The following is a 17080-nucleotide window of genomic DNA, read 5'->3' as shown; positions in this document are numbered from 1 at the left end:
AGCCCTGATCCTTGCGTGACACCAGTATGCATTATAGGGCCTGGTTAGGTGGACTATTCTATTTATGGGTCATATTGTAATGTAAACAGATCATTGTAATCTGTATAAATGTAAAAAAAAACTGGAATATAAGGTTGATAATTGTAATAAAACATATATTATGATGTGAGACTTACTTTGGTCGTTTGAATCCCTAAGTGGTTTGTGAGAGTGGACTGACACACACACCTCAGTTCTAGTAATTCAATACATTTATTATTCTGAACACAAAAATGACTGGTAAAACATGACTGTAGGGTAACATGATATTTGTACGTACGCAACAGTACAAAATCTGTGTGTAACAAAATGGTTTACAATGTCAAACTTAATCTGTTCAATAAAAGATGTGGCCACAAGAATATGTCATAATAGGAAAATAACTTTGAATGAAAGTTCACTTTAGAGTCACGTGACAACGTTGCTGGAGAGCAGTTTGAAGGAAACACCATCTACACTTCCCCATAAATATAGACGTTTAGTTATTGATCTCCACAAAACTCTAAATAACACCATTTTCAACAGAATCAGTATGATTCAGGTCCAGGATACAAATGGACTGGACTGTAATGGCCATCAAGACAAAAAGATAGTAGAGTACTTGACATCATTGTGTAGTCTGATTACTGTTTAAGGTATATGACGGCACAGTGCCCCATAGTGAAAACAATCCCGTACTTTTGTATTGTGGAGGCTACAAAATTCACATAACTCACTTTTAAAAAGTAGGACCAAGGAACATGTTCAACAATAATACAAAATAATAAAAAAATAAACAGTTGCAGTTCCAATACCATTGGACTGCGATTGTACTGTGATACCATCACAGTACAAACACCCTCCTCCTCCCCCCTATACTAATACTTAACTATATAGTCAACTAGTGTCTTCACATTAGAACTTTGTATCGGGGCAATGTGTCTCTCATGGTGTTCCAAGCTTCGAGGCGACCTGGTCCAGGTCCTTGATGAAGTGTCGGAGGTCTTCCAAGCAGCGCTCCTTGATCTCAATCAGGCTCTTATGCAGAGGAGCCTGCAGCAGCTGGTCCAGACGGGGCTCCTTGGTCACCAGCATGTTCACCACCGTGCCGAACGTTATGCAGTCCTGTCTGTACAGCTGATCACAGACAGGCACAAAGTTACACACACACAGTTGGAGTAACCTGTTCAAAAGAACACACACCACAACAACTTTCAAGTTGAGCAAAGACATCCTTGCCTGAGGAGTATTAAATAGGCTAAACTACTGCTGGGAACAAACACACACACACACACACAACCGTACACACACGGTTAACTGGCTCCCAGAGCTTCTAACCTATTCTCCATACCAACGCTTTCCCGTGAACTTAATGAACCCATTTCTGGCAAGTAGGTGCGTTCAGCAAAACAGGTGTGGGTATGTGTGAGCCGGCCCGTGAGAGTGCGTGTCCATCGGAACAAAGAGGAGCAGAGGTGTTAGCCTGTAAGTGGGACTGCACACTTCTTTCACACCACATTGTAACAAGCTTTTAGGTCGAGCTCGGGTTTTATTGCCAGGTCGAAATGGCCGTTAACCTATTTATTAAAGCAGACCAGTGTCCCAGGTGCAAGCCCACAGGGCCTTTATCACCCGGGGCTAGGAGGCCCCGCTGTGGGGCCGGCATCCGATCCCTGCCAGAAGCCTGGTCTGGACCGGCTTTCACACTGCACCACCAAGTGCTCTTGCAGGGCAGGGTGCAGTCTGGGACATGAGGGTCCTCCAAGGTTCAGCTAATCCTGCCCAAGCTCTCCTCACTTCAAAGGGCAGCTAAATGCCAAATGAAAAGGTTCTGACGAGAAGATTAAACCCAGAAATGTCTATAAGGACGTCAGGATGAATGCCTTTCATCTGTGGTCAAACGTATTATGTGTTATACATTCTACTATAATACTGTAACTTTGTCAGAAGGACACACAAATTAGCCAGACATTGAACCCACTTCTCCAAAGGTTTTTATCAAACGACCTGCTAGCTTCTTAGAACTCCTGCTGTGTCATGGTAGAAGTACGCAGTCATACAGGGTATGTAGGCAGCAAAGCATTTTGGTTTCCCAGCGTCTAACTTGAAAAAGGAGCGACAGCGTCTGATCCCACATATTCGGACACTGTGCCTTTCTGGGTGAGACCAATCCCAGCGGCTACGGCAAACTGGGACACGGAGAACGGTGGAGCCAGCAGAAGCTGCTGGCTGTCGACTCACATCCCTGGGCACGGTCGAGCAGGAAGTCAAGTCGACCAGGCTAAAACTCCGGAGAGTCTATTTCATTCTAGGAGACAAGCGGGTGTGAGTTTCAAGTCTCAGTGCGAGTCTGTGTGTGTGTGTGTGTGCATGTGTGCGTGCATGAGGGTGTGTCTTTGCGTGTGTGCGCGCGTAACAGGGGTCTGGTATTGCAACAAATAAAAAGAGGAAGAGAGGGGGGGGGGGGGGGGGGTGTTTATTAAGCTGTAACTCAGGGTTCAGTACAGGACAGAGCCTGTTAAAGTGCATCCTGGATGAAACCTGAACTGTCCATGGCCACTTAGGACACTCAGAGGACAAACACTGGGAGGTGCTCCACAGCTGGGTGGGCCGAGGCTGCATGGAAAAGCCCGGAAAGCTCAGGGGAAGAGGGAATAATATAACATTTAACTTGAGACAATGCAAGTAGAAAAACAGACGTGTACGAGGAGAAGTAGCCTGTTCTCTTTCATACCGTCAAAACACCAAAGGAACTGTTGTTCAACAAATACCAAAAGCAGAGGAATAACTGGATGTACAATATGAATTTTCTGTTACATTAGAGACGGGGACTTGTTCGTATTGTAAATATTAGGCCTGTTTCTTGATCCATTCTATCCTGCATGGCAGCTGACTGGCAGAGGCACCTGAGGTTAAGTCGATCCATACAGAAGCCATCATGCTCTCCCGAGTGAAACAAAATAAGGGGTTTCTCTCCTTTGCGCTACTTGCTAATTAAAAGTACATTCAACAAAGTGCCTGCAGGTCCCAGACGTCTGAAAGACACTCTCTCTCTCTCTCTCTCTCTCTCTCTCTCTCTCTCTCTCTCTCTCTCTCTCTCTCTCTCTCTCTCTCTCTCTCTCTCTCTCTCTCTCTCTCTCTCTCTCTCTCTCTCGCTCTCTCGCTCTCTCGCTCTCTCGCTCTCTCGCTCTCTCTCTCTCTCGCTCTCTCTCGCTCTCTCTCGCTCTCTCTCGCTCTCTCTCGCTCTCTCTCGCTCTCTCTCGCTCTCTCTCGCTCTCTCTCGCGCTCTCTCGCTCTCTCGCTCTCGCTCTTCTCACTTTTCTCTCTCCATCTCCCTCCCCCTCTCCTTGACTATCTCTCCGAGCTTCCTCGCGTCCTCAACGCCCTGAAAATACCCTTTCTCTACTAGCTGCAGCATGTTGAGGCAGTTAACACACACACGAACACACACAAACGTACTGCAACCTCTCCTCCCACATCGCTAAGCCCCCACATTGCCGACTCTTCTCTCAGTACTGGGGACAGAGCTCCGACCTGCACAGAACTGTCCTACAGGGGGGGGGGGGGGGGGAATTGATGCAAAGAATGTAGCACAGCATCAAGTAAGGAAAGTTCCCCATCATCCATATTGCTAAACAAGCCATCGACCTTGACGGGTATCTCGTGCCCAGACTCAGACCTGTTGGGACCCAAACATAGAGGAGAAGGGGCCAAGAGCGAGTGAGAAACTGACAGAAATACTCGACTGTGGGAGATGTTTGGACTGAGACGGACGCTTTAATGTCTGCTGATGATGTCAAGCGAATCCGCGGGGCCACATAATGATAGCCTTGAGCCCCGACCACAGAGAAGTGAGAGACTCGCAACACGTGTGGCCGAGTCAGGTTCTTAAAGCAACAACGGCTGCAGCCTGACGGGAGACGGCCTTTTCTTTTCTTGAGACGGTCAGAGAAGTAGCTTCTCTCAATCCGATTCACTCTAATCTGACTTTCCACACCGAACGGTAGGGAAAGTCCTTTGGGAAAATGTGCTGGGTTTTAATCACTTCCAGGTTTGAAGATGTCAAAGGGAAACAAGTGACAATAACAAGACGAAAGCATGCAGAGTGCACGTCCCATATCCCAGAACCCTCCTGGTCACTCAACGATAGTTGTGTTTGTCATCTTTCAAAACAAAAACTTCCATCTGCTTTTCCTCCCAGCTCCACTGTGTGTCGACACTGATTGCATTTTCACTTTGTGACATCCTTTGTACACTCCTCTGTACACTCTGAAGCTTGGGAAGTAGAGAAGAGATGGATGGGAGAAAAAAAAACGAACAATGAAGTCTAATTAAACGATCTCCCTTGACACAGACAGAGCTTCAGAAAGACTAGGCTATCACAAACAAACACACAACACAACAACGATAGTACACACACTAACAACTTGGCGTCCCTCTATATAAAGGCTGTAACAATACACACTTCAAGGAAAGTTTTATAAAAGAGGCACACTGTTCTCTTAACTGCTGCCTTTTAAACCAAAACAAACAGGAAGGGTGTGTTTGACTGGTTCACTGGGTCTGGTTAGTGTGTTCGTTGGGGAGGTTTGAGGGGAGTATGTGGGGGAGCCTATGGGGGAGGTCGAGCCTGGGTTCCTCTCCCTGTGGTGGGACTTGGGGGCCGATCTCCCGGCCTGATATGCCAGGGCCACACAGGACGGGCTAGGGGCCCTCAGAGACCCCAGTGTTGAGGAGCGGAGCCTGGGGCAGCGGTCTGGCCCCGCATCAGATATGGAGCTCTGGAGTACGGTAGAGCATGTTTGTGTTTAGCTTGAGTGTGGGTGTGTGTTTTTAGCTTGTGTAAGTGTTTCGCCTGTGTGTGTGTGTGTTTACAGGTGTGTGTGGATGAGGGGCAGGGGGTGAATGTGAAACTCGGACAGTCTGTGGAGCTCCGCTCAAATGAGTGGGGTGATGCAGGCAGGGGTCCTGTGTCATAAAGGAAGTGGGGTAATGAGTAGAGGGCTGGGACAGATTAGGGGGATATTAAAAGAGCCATTTTAATCACTCAAGCTACAAAACCTCTCAATGGAAGGCCTAATAGTTCAGATGGATGCGTTTCATTTGCACTGATTGAAATGATTAATGAGCTCTTCAGTAAATCACTCCCAGCCATGCCTGGCCTGTGTGTTTTAAATAATCTATAGAGATTAACAGAATAAAACGGTTTACTATAACAAAGTGGATATTTCTGAGGGTTTCATTAAGCTTGCAGTGTCACCTGCAGTGGAGAAGGTGGACGAGCTTGAAAAAAATGGGCCTCTCACTAATTTTCTGCTCCAACTTTTCAAACAACATTCCTGCAAATGGAAGGGGTGGATCTGACCGATGTCGAGGTGTTCATACAGAGGCCGACTTTCACGTCGACCGTCGTGCCGTTTCACTCAGAAACACAGTGAGAGAACGCAAACTCAAAAGAAATCGCCAACCAAAACAAACAAACAATCACAAAAAGCCCGCTTCCTCGTAGGCCTCACTACCCAGTCCTGATCTCGCCCGGAGTTCCAGTCCACTCGACTTCGGGTCGAGGTCCTATCCCCTGGCTCCAACCCCACACTCCAGCCTCACCTCACGGTTCTACCCCCTCGCTACGAGGGCTTTTCCCTGTGGCGCTGCGTCAAACGGGCGTGCACGCTGGCGCCCAGAGCAGATGTTCCGGTAAATGTGCTCCGCGGCCGCTTGGCCCTCACCGCGGTTGTGACCTGCTTCCACATGGCGGGCTAAGCATGAGGGTTAACGCCAAGAGAAAGTGCCACTCGGTGGGTGGCCAGCCGGAATCCTGCAGGGCAATTCCTGCCCTGATTTAACAGGGACAGATAAGTGGCACTGTAGAGAATGGAGTACAAGGGAGTGGCTGGTGGGCATGTACAGCATTGCAACCCCCCGTGCATAAGCTTATTTCTGCCAACTCATCCTCCCCTCTCTCTCCTCTACATGAACGAGGAGAAAAAAAACATATTCCCCAGACACCACACTGCGGCATAAAGCCGGGGTTTTAAAGGGCCAGTAACCCAGATGGAGGGGGAAGGTTTAGAGATAGCTAGCCTAATTCAGTAGCTGGCGGACATGGGAAGTGGCAGTTGGAGGTGTTGGGACTGAGAAATCTCATTACCTTCTCAATTTCCAGAGCTTTGTTGGCGATTTCCCTCGACCGCCGAGTCGCAAAGTCCTCTTCTGGAGCGTTCTCTGACTCCACGCTGACCCTCACGCCCGGTTCCGGCTTTGAAACCAATGCAGGGGGCACCTCCTGGGACGGAGCAGGTCAAAGATCGGGGGTCATTTGGCTTAGGTAACTGATTCTGGTTTCAAAGTATGCAAGACAAACCTGAGGAGAATGTCGGCTGCCTTCTCGTTTAACGCTTCTCACTCGTTACCACGCTTCATTATGCATGCTGCATCTCAAATAGTAAACTAGGATGTTCTGGTCCATACATCTTTGATCAAAGCCTGGTGACAGTCCAAGATCAAAGCTAATACCTAGACATGCATCACTTCACAAAACTGTAACATTTAAAATAACCCCAAAAGAAAACCAAGACATACATCACAGAGTTCTATTCGACGTGTCAACTTTCTCTCTTATTTGAAGTTATATAACAAAATTCAGAAGCCAATAAAATGCCTTTTGTGACCCTGTTGGCTCATTACTTTCAGTTTACACAAAACAGAGACGTCATCCATGGCAAGGAAATGGGACATGCTTGGTGGTGCTTGGGCGCCCTGTCTGACGTGACCCCAACCAAACCACAAGAAAGGAGAGGCTGTATAATGAACGTCCACCGGCCTGTGATGTGGCCTGTCACATTCTTAAATGAATCACATTCAGTGATTCATTTAAGAATGAATCACTGAATGTGCACCACCAACACCTAAAAATAATCACCCTAACCGTACTGAATTGTAGTTCCAAAAGGTATAGAAAGCTGGATTGTTCACATGATGCCTGCCCATAATGTGTTCAAAGGGCACAGTTTATTTTATAAGGTGACAGTATAGCGCAGCTTATTGTGTCCTTTAGAATTTCCTCAGGCTGCACTGCCCAGTTCTATTCTCCAGTATAAGTGGATCCCACAGGGAGTGGCAGTGACAAAGACCTACCTGGACTCGCACAGCATCCAGAGAACTATTGGGATTAGGAATCCTGTCTGGAGAAAAAGAGGGGAGGGAGAAAGATAAAGAAAGAGAGATACAGTCAGCAACATACATTCACCTGAACTTGATTCTGGTTTTACCAGAATCATTTACTTAAAATGAATCACAAAACAGATCATGCATTAGGGCCAAAACAGTCCTACTAAATGTCTCTCTCTATTGAAAACACATTTGAGAACAACAATTGACTTGCTGTTGTGAGCTACCAAGCCCTTATTGCACTTTGACTGTGGAGAATGGAGAGGACAAGATGCTAAGCGACTGTCGAAAAAGCACGGACAAATAGCTGGTTCCTTTAAGCACTCTTGCTCGAGTGCTCTCAAAGCAGCGGTCGTGAAGTTCAGCTGTGACTAAACTGAAATATGGTGCTCTGCCGGCTCCAATATGTCTATAAAAGAAAACAAATATGTCCAAGCTGGAAACAGTTGTTTTTATTTAAGGAATCTCCCATGGCGATGATACCGAGCCAAGGTCAAATTAAAAACACACTTGGGCCTCAGCTTGATTTGACTCCAGGGCTTTCAGGTTGTGAGACATGGAGTGAACCTCAGAGGTAGTTCCTCAGTTTAGGAAGAAAAACAACGTTTTATTATTGGATCAACTACAATCAAAAGATGATGCACTCGATCAGTGAGAAACTGCACTAAGAACATTAAAATGTCAATTGGTGACCTCTTCTGTTGAGGACAAGGTCAATCTAATCAGATGATCTAAAAGTCCATTCAGCCATCCAGGGACATACAGTGTTTATGTGGCAAGGGAAAACTGCAACACTCATCACCACAAACATTGAATCAGTGGAAAAAACTAAGCGGTGTAATTCCAATGATTACTGACAGATGCCCAACAACAGATGCTCATAACTAGATGTTAATCCAAGATGAGCTGACAGAGAGGGAACCATCAAAGTGTTGTCAATAATAGTAATAAAAATGCATTTATTTAGCAGACACTTTTATCCAAACAGACATGTAGTACAGCGGGCGATTTGAACCTGCGACCTATCCATTTGCAATCAAATGCTCTAACCACTGATCAATAACCAACTCCTGATGAAATGGGGACAACATTCTATGGAATGTACAAGTATTCAGAGAGTAGCAATATCAAATAGGTCCTGTCTACAGCAAACCCAACGATTAAAATAACGTTGATCAAAGCATGAGTCCATATCTCGTTGTTTCTAAGGCTGGTAGGTTTGAAAGTCACTGGCAAGGGCATATGCCAACTGTGGAAGCAACCGGAATGTCCCTGTGACAAACAGGTTGACCCTCTCATTTGATTTTTGGTTGCAGTATTTTGCCTTTAGCCATCGTTTTAGTGCATCTTAAAAATGCAATCATTGCATCCAGGCTCACTCAGAGAGCCATTTAATCTCCTTGGGTAGACTATGCCCAGTGAGCATTCCTTATCACCCCAAAAGCTTTGAGTTTACTTTGATGTGTTGGCCTAATTAGCGTTCCAGACGTGGGTGGGTGTGGGGGGGGGGGGGGGGGGGGGGCGACACACAACTGTTTTCTAGCAGTTTTACTGCATCTTCAAAGGGGGGGTAGAATGTCCTGCCCAAACATAGGGGGGCTCTTCAGACTCAACTGGAGACACACTGTAAAACGGAGTTTAAAAACCCAATGAAGGCTTTAATTATTCTACACAAGCGTGGACTTGGGTAAAGGGTTACACATTACATGCAACATCCCTGTAACTTATTTATGACAAACATTATCATGAATGGGAAACCACCTAACTCCATGAATACTCCAGCTATCAGCAAGCAAATCATTGCATTTCTAAATAATATTCTTCTGGTCGTCGGGTCATTCTAAAACGAACTGTTCCGACTTTAATGAATCCTCACAAGACAATGGAGGTGCTTTGAATTGAGTGGCATCTGTTGACCCAAACATGCATGCTACTTTCGCACCTCGCTGAGGTCAACCTCAAATCAAAAGCCAAATCACTGCAATAAAGCAAGGTTATCTTTTCCCCCCTTTCCTTTGAGGTTGTGCATGTCCTAACATGTTGAAGAACACCCTGGACCCTAACGATGCACACCTCTAAAAACAGATGCCTCGAGTTCTCACAGGTTTCATTATGTGAAAATGAGCTGGTTCCTGACATGTGCCGTTGTAGGCACTGTTAAACTGCGGTTCACCAGTTGTACATCGCGAACCACTAACGCTGTTGTGAGAAGGCCTCTGCACCGACTGCAGAGGTTTCAATACAGGTACTTCATGAAATCAAATGAATTCGCCTTGGTTTGCTTGTTGCTTCAAATACAAGAGCCACTATGTGAACAATGCATGTCTATCATTTTCCAATACCTCGCAGCATATTGCTGTGTTTAGGGATTGCTGTGGCAATGGGTGAAATAGTTGAATTGCTGAGGGGGGGGAGAAGGGGGCACTGCTGCGTAGCCTTACCGAGCCCCCTGTTTTGACTGTAAGCTTTGTTAAATCCTAAGAAGAAAAAAGGAAAACAGAATCTAAACGACATGACAATGGCGGTCACGGCAAAAGCCGATCCAGGTATTTCCAATAAAAACGAGACAGTGCCAATAAACCTGCTATAACCTATACCCAGCAACAACAACAACAAAACAGTATACTTTAACTCAACTTACAAAGCATACATACAAACTTACTTGTATGCAACACAAATTCAGTACATTTTTGAAGAACACTTCCAATTGTGTAGAAAATACATGCATGTCATGAAAAAGCTCTCATTTAATGCATTGAAATGAGATTTTAAGGATACTCTTTTTCAGCTTGGGTACTTAATATTCACAACTGGCAGTTAGGTCTCATTTCTGGGGGTGGGGTAGAGGGTGCTTACTCCTCTGCTGGCTCTGCTGGTATGAGCACCCCTGGGCATCCCTCCTGAGGGGAGAACGACAACGTTCCCATCCAGGGTAGGGCTCCCTCCGCCGGAAGGCCTCATGGTCCTCTCTGGAAAGACAGACAGGCAGGCCGGCAGAACATCACATACTGGGGATGTGAACTGTTCAGTAGTTGAGCATGGGAGTGCAGATCACAAGGTCACAGGTTCAAATCCTCCACCTGGACATTGCTAAGTGTCTGCTGAATGTAATCCTACTATACCAACAGCTCTATAATGTAGGCACCATAAACAATGTACATCTATACAGTAGGGTTCAAAAGTCTGAGATCACATTAAAAAAAGTTTAAAAAAATCTATAAAAAATGTCTATCAAATTTTCCCTCACATTGTTAAGCAGAAATGATCATTTGCAATGAAAAACTTTGTATTACATTACAATGAACTAGGGGTCTTCGGTTTTTATTTTATTATCTAATGTTTAGATGTCGAGAGGTGGGCACTTCAAATGGATCAGCGTACCCTGTGTAGGTGAGCTCATGCATTGGCTTTTCTCCTCTTTGGTCAGCCTTGCCTGCAGACCGGGACCTGGGAGGGCCAGGCCCACGGCCCCTGCTGCTAGGGAGGGAGCCAGGCCCACTGCCCCTGCTGCTGGGGAGGGAGCCTGGCCCACTGCCCCTGCTGCAGGGGAGGGATCCAGGCCCACGGCCCCTGCTGCAGGGGAGGGATCCAGGCCCACGGCCTCTGCTGCTAGGGAGGGAGCCAGCTCTCTCACCGCTGCAAAACACACCAGGAAACTGTTACATTCCGAGTTTAATTATTATTCATAGTCAAATCATTTGACAATTGAGAGAACCATTTCATGTCTAGAACAAACATTGAAGTCCTTCTCTCTAATGCGATTAATAGCCTCTGGCACGGACATCATATATAGCTTGTAAAAAAAATAAACATCTGCTCGAGAATGCAAGCACAGAAACCATTTCCTATGAATTCCACAGTGCAAACCACAATATTTTAATTGTTGAACTTCCTATGAATGAGTGCACAAATACCTAATCTGGTTAGTAAGACGTCTTCATGGTGTGGGGAGGACCTTTCTGTGAATAGCTTTTTACAGGACGGGAGCTAAATTAAGGTTTCCACATTTAGGATTACAGAATGCTTGCAATGTCCTTTGTGTTATTGGGGGGAAAAAGGTTTAGTGGAATTATTCAGTGAAGGGTAGAAATAGCACGAATCTGAAGTGACCCAGGCCAATTTCTCTATGCGTGAAAAGGTTCCTGCACCAATAAAAAAAGAATGTTAGAGGCCTCCGTCCACTGAATTAGTTTAAGATAAACCAGGTCATTAAGCAACAGCATCAGCACTAATCCAGATCATTTACCACATGAATTTGGCAATCGTTACTAGGGTCGCCTGCATTTAACTACATCTGTTTAAGCTGTGGTAAAATCATTAGTTTATTTACCAAGCTCTATTGTTTTCGTTCCTGATCCTGGTGATTACTTGTGACTACACAACACTAAGTAGAACCAAGCAAAGGTATAAATGAGCCAACGGCACCTGGCTATCTTGACCTCTGCCTGAACTTAGGCCATGTCCCTAACAAAGAGCAGGCATAAAGGCATGGCTTCAAGTTTTTACGACTGCAGGCCTGTTTGAAGTAGCCAAGGCTTAGCCAGCCATTTGCCAAATAAAGTTAACTGCCATCGTTCTAGTTCTACAACAATCCTACCAAACTAACACCAAGTCTTTAACCACCGAAGGATGTAAAACAAAGGAATCTTTAATAACAATAAGATGCTATTGTTCAAAGTTAATCAAATGGGCAACACGTGTATCGACACTCATAAATTAAGGTCAGTTTGTTTAACAAAACTACCGGACCAATGGAAGGATGCACTGCTCTGCACATTTAGACTACATTTGGGAATGTTACATTCAAAGTAAAAGATCCTTTCGGAGACTCCAGGCCGCAGCCCACCGACATGACACGCTAGAACAGCCACGTCTCATAACAGACTATGATGCGTACAGTAGGTGTGCTGAATCCTGGACACAACAGCTTTCTAGTCTAAGAGCAAGACAGACCGAAATGACAATCAGAGCAAGTGGATGTCGCCGTTCTCCTAGGAAGAAATGGAAAACGAACGAGCGGCTCTCTTTCAGAATATAGAAACTAGATAAGCAAGGACTTCTCTCCCTCAGATCCAAGAGGCTGTCTTAAATGGTCCGTCTGCTAAGAGCCACAATCTTCTAAACCCAAATAAATAAAATGCATAATTACATGCACGCCTTGTCGATAAATTATACATTTCAAAGAACTAGCCAAAATGTTTTCAGGTTATCTGGCTTATTATGCCAACAAAACTCTCCCCTTTCATCTTCTTCATGAATTTATAAATCAGAATTCTGCAATCAACTCCGTGCACTAATTGGTTGGCAACACACAGTTATGACTTGAGATCTATTAACTAGGTGACTTTACAAAAACCATCAAAGCTCGTGAGATTTAGCAAGGTGGCTTTGATGGTTCAAAGAGAGAAAGAGAGAGAAAAAGAGAGAGAGAGAGACTCAACTAGTTGCACTTAACTGGCCTCCTATTTTCCTCATTATCGGCTATTCATCATCTGAGGTCAAGAGCTCTACAAAGGAGCAGATTGAGTAATCCGTCGCCTGCTTCTGTTGCCATGCCCAACCCCCCCCACACACACACACACAAGACAGAACCCTGGGACTGGGGGCTCCCACTAAAACACTCTGAGGGGGGCTGCCGAGGTCATGGAGCTCACTGTGGTGGGGTTGGGGAGCATGGAAGGATGGGGTAATGGGGTGTTGTGGGTAATGGGGTGCTTGTGTCTGTGCCTGGCCACCTTTCCACATGGCTGGCACCACACCTCCTTCCAGGGGAGATCTTGGAGTCTTCTAGCCAACGCTACATATGGGTCAAGCTCCAGACACACCAAACAGATTGTAATGAACAGATGGGAACACTAAACAATCAATGGGCATCAGCCAGTGCAATTAGTTTGACAGAAATTTGGTAAACAAGTGAACAGTGTTTCCTTAAATGGAAAGCAAGCCTACTCTACATTTTAAAATGAATGAGCAGAACGCCCACAACCAATGTTCCCTCATTTTTTTTCCACACTGAGCAAATAGGAATCTGTCTGAGCGCAAACCTCAGCACTTTTGCAGTAAGTTTGCAGAGAACCCCGGTAGCTTGTGCCCGTTTTAACGATTTCATCAAGCCATTTGTGTTTAAATGTAAAACTGCCATTTTCGTTGCTAGTCCAAGCTTGAGCTGAGCTCCAGGGTCGTCGTTTTGTTAAAAGCTTGCGTGTAGCTTAGAGTGACACTGAAACGTATGAAGTGGGCTTTGCCGCTTTTGGCCGATCAACTGAATATTTATAGTTTTTATTAAAAAATACTGATTTTATTTTGTGCGCTCTCTGAAAAATCCAGTGCGCAGGTCCTTCAACTGGTCTGGGCAGCCGCGCAGCTAAGAGGGAACATTGCCCGCACCAAATGGTACATTAAAGTGCCACTGAAACAATCTACTTTTGTTCTCTCTTGCTAATAGCGGTTCTTCTGATCGCATATAAGCAAGAGAGGTTGAACTGCTAGTCTACTGATAGTTGTACTAGCTTAGAAAGTCCACTACGAGGAATGCACAATACTCTCACGCCAACAACTTGGCACGTGTTTAGACGGAAAATAAAATGTGCAGTTTAATGCATCCATTTTTTTTTTCTTTTGACTGGCAATGTACAAGAAAGGCCAATGCTTGGCCTGATCAGGGGGGTCAGAACACGTTGGTTCAGGGAGGTTGGTGTATCGCGGCCTAGAGGACCAGCAGTATAGCTCTATGGCAGTGGAGGGAGTAACCCAACTGGTTTTCCTGTGGGGGTTTGGCTCTCTGCTTCAGTAAGTAGACACTGGGGCCCTTTGTCCCTGTCTCAAACTTGGTGTGACTCCACTGAGGGGGGCTTTGGCCTGTGAACTGTTGGCACTCTGTAGAAGCTACTTGTAGATGGCTGTCTAGGCAGTGCTGGGCAGAGCCTCTGGGTGTTGCTACTCTGTGTAGAGTTGAGCTCCCAAGGCCAACTTCAAAAAGGCTCCTGAAGTGGATGAGTAAAATAGACCATGAAACATATTCCCACGAGCACCAAGCACAAAGACATCGTCTTTAAAATCAAAGATCCTTCATTACCCTGCATTTGGGTTACAAAATCAACGATGCAACTCTTCAAATAATAAATCACACATTCTAATGAATTGTCCACTACTGTAGTATGAAGGATCAAAAGTAAGGATATGCTGCCACCTGCTGGTACATGCTGACACTACACACATTTTCATGCAGGACAGGTTCAGAGTCTCTATGTTTCAGCTGCCACGTAGGTTCTGTCTGAATCTGTTTCAAGGTAGTGCCCTGCTTTCAAATAACCCTCCACGGTCGAACAAAGCTTAAATCCAAATGAGTAAAAGTTGAAGATTAGCATTGTACCTCAGCTTGACCTGACGGCCAGTGGGAGTATTATCTCTGGATCCTCTGTAGTAAGGGTAAGAATCCTAGAAGAGAGAGCAGGGTGGAGGATGTTTGGTTCAGCCAAGTAGAATATGACTTGAACTTCCTTCTTCCTGTACAACAACCAATCTAATAGGCTCAAACTGCATGTCATATACACATCCTTAGCTCTTGTTCTGACAGAATAACCCAGAAGGAGAGCCTAACATAGCAGTGCAAACAAACAAAAAACAAACATACTAGTTTGGTTCTTATGATCCTAAAGAAGCTTAAAAAGGTGCATACGTTACGTGGTGGTGAAGACCTTCTGCTGCCACTACTAAAGCGAGTAGTTTCACCATAGTACCCTCCTCGGTCAACCACTTCATGGGTGTTTTTGGCTCGATGTTCTCTCCCATCCTGGTCATGGTAGCTTTGAGAACCACTGTACCGCTGGTCATCATAGTCGTATTCCTGGACATAGTCTTGTTCTGGTCTCAAGACAGACCTCTTCTCGACAACACTGACAACTCTCTTGTATATTACCTGAAATGATAGAATTCCACTGTTTGCATCGGCAAAAAAGGCTTAGATGATTAATATTGAGGATTAATATCCCTATTACTTCTCTGTGTGGGAAATCCTCATAGGCATCTTGTATGCTGCCATCTCGCCGATAAGACACTGAAGATTTACAATTAACGTCAGATGAGTAATGCAAAATATGACATAGATCAAACTTTTAGTAGGCAGCTTACTCTCAGTTTCAACCAAGTATCAACCATTACAGCTATATAAAAAGCCAATAGAGTCAAGCAATCATTTGGATTCATTATCAAAAAATTGGACCAAGCCATGAGAGGACGTCAGATTTGACATCCATGCCTTTGGTCCCCCACATATATTTTTGACCTGGTTGCACTGAGAGCAAGAATGAACATGCCAAGAATCCTAGTTATGCACTGTATAATACTAGTAGCTGGGACTGAAGGGAACTGTCACTTACTGTTTTTTGTTTTGTTTTGACATGGGCGGGTTAGAGAGGATGTAGCTGACTAGTTGCTCGGTATGCTCTCTGGACCTACAAAACACATTAATGAAGTTATAACTATATGTCCAAATATTATAATAAGCTAGTTAAGTCGCGTGTGACATCACATTACAGCGAATGAGGAAGTCTCCATGGCAGATAGTACAGATCTACGTAGCTAATGGCACTAATTAGCTATGCAAATGTGCTAGAGATAAGAGCTAATTAAACGAAAACCAAAAAACTGTGTGAAAAAAGCCTTGATCAATAACTAAGCCAATGACACACACATTACCGACACACACTGGTGTTCCAGAACGCTAGATATAGCCAACTATACTAACTAGCTATAGACTAGTCCAACGATGTGCAAAAAACAACATGTTACTACCAGGCAAATGGGAACTGATAACAAAAAAAGTTTAGTTACGGAGAATTTAGTGCTAGCAAATCTGAAAGCTGGCTCGCTAAACGAGTGTTTGGCTTTAAATTTTCTGGTTTGTGTCTTTTAAGACTGCGGCCGACAGACTACGGCCGATAATTTGTTCGTGAAAATCTTAATATTGATTTGGGGACAATGACATGGATGGTTAGCTCGATAGTCTCCTTGTCAAACATACTGTCAAATGATATTTACTGTTTGTAAACAGTACGCAATGTTATTGCTTTTGAATCTTGCTAACGCGTAACGGTAGCTCTAGCTTTCTGGCTCATAACTCAGCCAAAGAAGGAAAGCCAATGTTGGTTCTGATGAGGGAGGACAAACATTTTGCTCTCAATGCAAGTCTAGCTTTTAACAACAGATGGTTCCAAGCGTCAAACAAAACTGAACTTTTTGCTCTTTTAACATTGTGATGTAATAACATGTACAATACGATACACGTTGATATTAGTAGCTACTACATTTAGTTTCGGAAACAGCTGGTCCATTTTTTTTAGCTATTTCACTGTAACGTTAGCATAATTAGCCTCTCTTACTGTTAATGCTATGTTTCTTTGGTAGTTAGCCTAGGTTTTATACCGCTGTACTGTAGTATATAACTGAGAGGATAGACTTACCCACCAATGGTCAAGTATGTTCTTAGTTAAGCATATCTAAACGACAGAAATACAGACTGCTACGCTACATCACCAATGTATTTAATGTAACATAACTAGCCAAGCTATGGCTAGCTATTGTAGCCACACAAACTCACATGCACACAAAATTTGTCTTCCCAACAACAGCTTCTAATTCTTCTTTTATTGTTTCATGGGAGACTGCAATCAACATTATAAGGTGCATTACCGCCACCTACTGTTTGGAAAGTTGGCAGATCCAGATTGCAGATCCAATACGTTCATAATGCATCAGATTGGTCTCGAAGTGTCACTCTCGCTCAGAACAAAAATTATAGCGCAAAATTTGATAAAGCATTCGTGCCTTCTACGTTACTTTGCCGAAATGTAATTTTAGGTCAGTTACATAAATGGAAACCATATGTGGACGA

At 44.6% G+C, this 17080-nt stretch overlaps 1 protein-coding gene across 3 annotated transcripts; it reads right to left on the bottom strand.

Moving 5' to 3' along the window:
* Positions 1-233: 233 nt before the first annotated feature.
* Positions 234-16845, bottom strand: LOC124476266 (periphilin-1-like). 3 transcript variants are annotated; one of them, XM_047033253.1, is made up of 10 exons: positions 16787-16845; positions 15567-15641; positions 15186-15244; positions 14867-15106; positions 14561-14625; positions 10570-10824; positions 10045-10157; positions 7156-7202; positions 6170-6304; positions 234-1155 (listed from the first exon to the last, which is right to left on the bottom strand). In XM_047033253.1, coding segments are annotated over exons 2-10 (1107 nt in total). In that variant the 5' UTR covers positions 15568-15641; positions 16787-16845; the 3' UTR covers positions 234-963. The 3 variants fall into 3 exon arrangements, with proteins under 3 accessions (XP_046889209.1, XP_046889206.1, XP_046889208.1); XM_047033250.1 differs by having other exon boundaries at positions 16650-16831; XM_047033252.1 differs by having other exon boundaries at positions 16654-16831.
* Positions 16846-17080: the final 235 nt, after the last annotated feature.

Source organism: Hypomesus transpacificus, chromosome 14 (assembly GCF_021917145.1).
Source record: "Hypomesus transpacificus isolate Combined female chromosome 14, fHypTra1, whole genome shotgun sequence".
NCBI lineage: Eukaryota > Metazoa > Chordata > Actinopteri > Osmeriformes > Osmeridae > Hypomesus > Hypomesus transpacificus.
Note: the sequence above shows the minus strand (reverse complement) of the source record. Positions and strands in the feature narration are given on the sequence as shown.